Source organism: Bos indicus x Bos taurus, chromosome 25 (assembly GCF_003369695.1).
Source record: "Bos indicus x Bos taurus breed Angus x Brahman F1 hybrid chromosome 25, Bos_hybrid_MaternalHap_v2.0, whole genome shotgun sequence".
NCBI lineage: Eukaryota > Metazoa > Chordata > Mammalia > Artiodactyla > Bovidae > Bos > Bos indicus x Bos taurus.
The window spans coordinates 32,503,824-32,509,823 of NC_040100.1; the positions used below are offsets into that span (position 1 = coordinate 32,503,824).

A 6,000-nucleotide genomic window follows, 5' to 3' on the forward strand; every position below is an offset into this window, starting at 1 on the left:
AAATATCAGACAGGGACATATGTACATGTCTATATATATGTTTGTGCATATTTTTTTAAACTAGACAAGCTGATTCTAAAGTTGATGAAATTTTAAACAACAACCAGAAATTTTCTGAAAACAACAATGAAGAAAAACTAATCCCAATAGGTAGTAAATCAGATTATACTGCAATAATGAAAACAATTTCATACCAACAAATACACATGGATGTATATTTATACATATGTATAACAAGTCAGTGGCACAGAAGAAAATGCCAAATACCCTAGGAAACTAATAAATTCAGGAGTTTATTATGCCACTAAAGACTTCAAAGCCAGAGGTGGGGTGGGCATTCTCTAGTTATTGGTATTACAGCAACTGGGCAGCATGTGGGGAAACATTGTTAGGACCCTCTATGTTATTCCTTCCACCAAAATGAATTCTGAATAGAAGATTTAAACACAAAAGGTTAAATAGTAAAAGTACTAGAAGAAATTTTTTAAACCATCTCTTGTCAGGAAAGTCCTTTCTAAGCATGACTCAAAACCCAGAAATCCCATTTATACACAATCTAATAAAAAGTTTTAAAAGTCTGCAGGGCCAGCCCCAAAGGATTATCCTCCCCCGTGTCATGTGCTGTGTGCTCAGTCATGTCTGACTCTTTGTGACCCTGTGGACTGTAGCCCTCCAGGCTCCTCTGTCCCTGGGATTCTCCAGGCAAGAGTACTGCAGTGGGTTGCCATGCCCTCCTCCAGGGGATCGTCCCAACATAGGGATTGAACCCGTGTCTCTTACGTCTCCTATATTGTGGGAGGATTCTTTACCCACTCAGCCTCCTGGGAAGCCCCCCGCCTGTCATAAGCAACTCAAAAACTAAGCAGAATATACAAAACAATTGCTTGCAGGAATCGGGCAGTGCAGCACAGAGCTGCAATCCTTGAGAGAAGGGAAGTTCTTGAGATGAAATCTCACCACAGCTTTCTTTGGAAAGGAGCACTTTTCAGACTGCTGAGTGAGGATGTATAGCTTACATAGAAAGCAGCAGTCTTGCTAACTGGAGGAAAGGGAGATCAGAGTTCAAGGATGTTAGGGTATTTTGAACTTGTGCGACAAGGCACAGGAGGGGAAGGAGTCACACAGAAATCTGCAAGGAGGATCCTTAGATCCTTGACTAAATCCTAAACTGCATCGGCACATACTGAGACCCTGTGAGGTGTAATGGAAAACCCATTCTAGCAAAGCTGAAAACCAAGCCTTGACAGGGTCAACGGTGATCAGCCAGCCAGTGATTTAACTGTCTGTAAGAACAAAACTCAATATTCTTTAGGGAAATAATATATCTGGAATTTTTACATGTTATCCACAAAGCTTAGCATACAATTCAAATTACTAGCTCTGTGAAATAGGAACACACTGTTAATAACAGTAGATCCATGCATGACCCAGAAGTTGGAATTAGCAGATATATATAGGTGTGCTAGGACTTTAAAATGTGTTAAAGAATCTAGAGGTAAAACAAGACAATGGGTGAAAATTAAAAAAGAGAAAATGGAAACTCAAAGAACCAAACAGAAGTTTAAGAACTGAAAGATAAAAATGTTGGAAATGAAAAATCCACTGAATGGATTTAAGAGCAGACTGGACACAACGCAAGAAAAAAATCAGTGACTAAGGACTGGTAAGTAGTAATTATCCAAACAGAAGCACAGAAATAAACAAGAATTAAAAATAAAAATCACAAGAGAAAAGAGAAAGAAAGAAAGAATGGATTCTAAGAAATGTAACTGGAGTCCTAAAAGGAGAAGAGAGAGAGAAAATAGGGCAGAAGAATATCTTAAGATAGAGTGTTGTTCATTCGCTCAGCTGTGTCTGACCCTTTGCCACCCCACGGACTGCAGCACGCCATCTTCCCTGTCTTTCACCATCTCCTGGAGTTTGCTCAAGCTCATGTCCATTGAGTCATTGATGCCATCCTCCAGGCTTCCCTGCTGGCTCAGATGGTAAAAATTTGCCTGCAATGCAGGAGACCCAGCTTCTATCCCTGGGTCTGGAAGATCCCCTAGAGAAGGGAATGGCTACTCACTCCAGTGTTTTGGTGCTTCTCAAGTAGCCCAAACAGTAAGAGACAACAGACAGTAATTCATTACAGTTGACTGAAGATCTCAAAACAGATTCAAGAAGCTTAGCAAACCCCAAACAGGATTAATACAAAGAAGACCACACCTAAGCACATGAAACTAATGGAAACTAAAGAAAAAGAAAAAATCTCAAAAGCAGCTAAAGGGTGAATAAATTACATTCATGGGAGTAACAGCAATAGTGACAGATGAAATCATTAGAAGCAGTAAAAGGCAGAAGAAAATGGAATGACACTATCAACTGAGTATTTTATATCCAACATCATCTGTCAAAATGAAGGCAAAATAAAGAAAATTTCATGCACACAGTCTTAGCGGAGAGTCGCCGCGGTTTCCTGCTTCAACAGTGCTTGAACGGAACCCGGCTGCTCGTCCCCCCCTACCCCGGCCGGCCACTCAGAGCCAGCCCTCGTCACCACTTGACAGCGCCCTCCGACCGGCCCAAGGTCCCCGCCACCGCTCCAGTGCCGCTCGGCCGTCGCCGCCACCACCACCACCGCCGCCCGTTTTCAGCCGCCCACCATGACGACCGCATCCCCCTCGCAGGTGCGCCAGAACTACCACCAGGACTCGGAGGCCGCCATCAACCGCCAGATCAACCTGGAGCTCTACGCCTCCTATGTCTACCTGTCCATGTCGTACTATTTTGACCGTGATGATGTGGCTTTGAAGAACTTTGCCAAATACTTTCTTCACCAATCTCATGAGGAGAGGGAACATGCTGAGAGACTGATGAAGCTGCAGAACCAGCGAGGCGGCCGAATCTTCCTTCAGGATATCAAGAAACCAGACCGTGATGACTGGGAGAATGGGCTGACTGCAATGGAATGTGCGCTGTGCTTGGAGAGAAGTGTGAATCAGTCACTACTGGAACTGCACAAACTGGCCACTGAAAAAAATGATCCCCATCTGTGTGATTTCATTGAGACTCATTACCTGAATGAGCAGGTGGAAGCCATCAAAGAATTGGGTGACCACATAACCAACCTGCGCAAGATGGGGGCCCCTGGATCTGGCATGGCAGAGTACCTCTTTGACAAGCACACCCTGGGACACAGTGAGAGCTAAGCCTCAGGCTGGTTTCCCACAGCCACAGGGGTGACTTCCCTGGTCACCAAGGCAGTGCATGCATATTTGGGTTACCTTCATCTTTTCTATAAGTTGTAACAAAACATCTACTTAAGTTCTTTCTTTAGTACCATTCCTTCAAATAAAGTAATTTGGTACCCAAAAAAAAAAAAAAAAAAAAAAAAAGAAAATTTCATGCAAAGATGAGAGAATTTGTCGCCACCACATCTTTGGTGCAAGAGATATTAAAAGAAGTTGTTCAGGGACTTCCCTGGTGGTCCAGTGGCTAAGACTCCATGCTCCCAATGCAGGGGCCCAGGTTAGATCCCTGGTCAGGGAACTAGATCACACGTGCCGCAACTAAGAAGTTCGCATGCCACAGTGAAGATCCCTCATGCTGCAACTGAGACCTGGTACACCCAAATAAATACATTTTTTAAAAGCTAAAAAAAAAAAATTGTTCACACCTAAAAAAAAACGATCCTATGTGGAAGCCCAAATGTGCAGAATAGAATGAGGAACAATCCAAAGAACTAATTTTTACAAATGTTTTTCTCCCGCTCATCTGAACTGGGAAAGGAAGGGATGAGAAATTTTTACCCTCTTCTCTCAACTGGGTACTACAGAGAGATCTGGAAGAGTGGACTTTGGTAAGAATTTTTATCCTCCACTAGCTCCTGCCAGTTTACTCAGAATCCCATCTTCAGGCTCCAGGGCAAGTAGAGCATCCCAGAGGGTCCCATCTGCGTCACCAGGAACGGAAGGGGAGAAAACTATAATTTACCCCTCTATCCTTCTGAGTTCTTGGCTGAGACCTCTGTAATAAAAGGCAGAGGCATTTCCTAGGTGCTCCAGTGGTTAAGAATCTGTCTTGCAATGCAGGGGATGCGGGTTTGATCCCTGGTTGGGGAACTAAGATCCCATATGCCTCAGGGCAACTAAGCTCATGTGCTGTAACTAAGATCCGACGCAGTGAAATAAATTTTTTAAAAGACAGATTAACAACAGAAAAATGAATAGACATTTATTAACATATCCACCTCATGTAAATGGGAGATATTGAGGGGGAAAATGAGTTAACACTCAAAGTGGCCTGAATCACCAGCTTAAATACTATCCTCAACTAAAGACGAAAGATGTGATGAAATCAGTAGTGGGGAGGTTACCAGCATAATTAACAAGGGGAAGAGAGGGAGACACCTTTATAAATAGAGATTTCCTTTAAAAAGTAAATTCCCCTTACAAAAGGGTAACTTCTGCTCTGTTTTTAAAGCTTCTCATGTATCTGCCATTGTCTCAAAATAATCTTATGTCAAAGAAACATTATTTGGGGTGGCATATTCTGTTACCCTTCCCTACTTTGGGGGCTTCCCTGCTGGCTCATATGGTAGACTCAGCCTGCAATGCAGGAGACCCCGGTTAGATCCCTGGGTTGGGAAGATCCCTGGAGAAGGGAACGGCAACCCACTCCAGTATTCTTGCCTGGAGAATTCTATGAACAGAGAGGAGCCTGGTGGGATGCAGTCTGTGGGGTCGAAGAGAGTCAGGCCTGACTGAGTAACACTTTCAGCACTTTTGGATGGAATAATTAAAAACTAAGAAATAGGCCTTTTTTAAAAAATGAGGAATACTAAATACTATACCATCTTTTCCTCAACTTCCAGGAATGTTTCTATTTCCTAGCAGCCAGGCCCAGCTCTGCGATTCTTACAGTTTCCTTAGGCTTTAGGAGTCCCTTTTCCCCAAAACTAGAAACAACAAACTGCCCACTGACTGAAGAATAAACAAAATACGGTCTCTCCATGCAATGGAATATAATTCAATCGCAAAAAGGGATGGAACACTGAAACATGCTACAACATTGGTGGGCTATGAAAACATTATGCTAAGTGAAAGAAGTGTAAAAATTAAAACAGAAACCTCATTTAAAATGGAGTCAGGAAGCCAGAAGGGGAGTTCTTACGTCCCACGACTAGATGTCAATTCCAGACACAGTAAGAAGAGATGTAACTTGCGTCTCCATGGTACTACTTTACCATCGTAGCAGGAGGAAGGAAGGTTTTCTCCTCACCTAGCAACTGCCCAGCTAATGAGAGACTGTCACAATTCAGCCGATGAAAAGCCACTATACTTCAAACTTGCAGTTTCCTCCAATGGACTCTCTGTTTAGAACACCTTCTCTCAACTCGCCTTTCTCCTCTATCAAAGAACCTACCTCTCTCTTGTTCCATATATTTGCCGGTGGTTTGTCATAGATGGCATGTCCTGAATTGCCATTCTTTGCTATTCCCAAATAAACCTATCTTCCTGGTGAAAATAACTGGCTGTTTTATTGTTTTAGGGCAACAGAAGCCAGACACAAAGTGCCACATGTTACATAATTCTGCATAGATGAAATGACCAGGATAGATCAATTGAAGGGGACAGAAAGGAGACTCGTGGTTGTCAGGCATAAGGATGGCAGGATGGGCGGTGGGTGGGTGGGGGGCGATGGGTATGGAGTTTCTTTCAGGGGTGATGAAAGTGTTCGGAATCACTGGTGACGGTTGAACAACCTTGTGAATACACCAAATGCCACTGGACTGTACACTTTAAACATGAACTTCATATTCTGTGAATCATATCTCAATTCTTGAAGAAAGACTAGTAGCAGAAGGAAAGCGCTGAAAATGATACTTTGGTTTCATAATAAAACAAGGGATTTAAAAAAAGAAAGAAAGAAATCTCTTTCAGTTTCTGCACACTTCCTTCGTCTCCTCATCCATCCACCCAGAGAATTTTGTGTGTTTCCACCCAGTAAAAAGGCCTG

General features: G+C 42.9%; 1 protein-coding gene across 1 annotated transcript; it reads left to right on the top strand.

The window, feature by feature from the left end:
- The first annotated feature begins 2,425 nt into the window (after positions 1–2,425).
- On the top strand, positions 2,426–3,377 carry LOC113883192 (ferritin heavy chain). Its single transcript, XM_027526629.1, has one exon. The coding sequence runs from the start codon at positions 2,646–2,648 to the stop codon at positions 3,189–3,191; it is 546 nt and encodes a 181-aa protein (XP_027382430.1). The 5' UTR covers positions 2,426–2,645; the 3' UTR covers positions 3,192–3,377.
- The last annotated feature ends 2,623 nt before the right edge of the window (positions 3,378–6,000 follow it).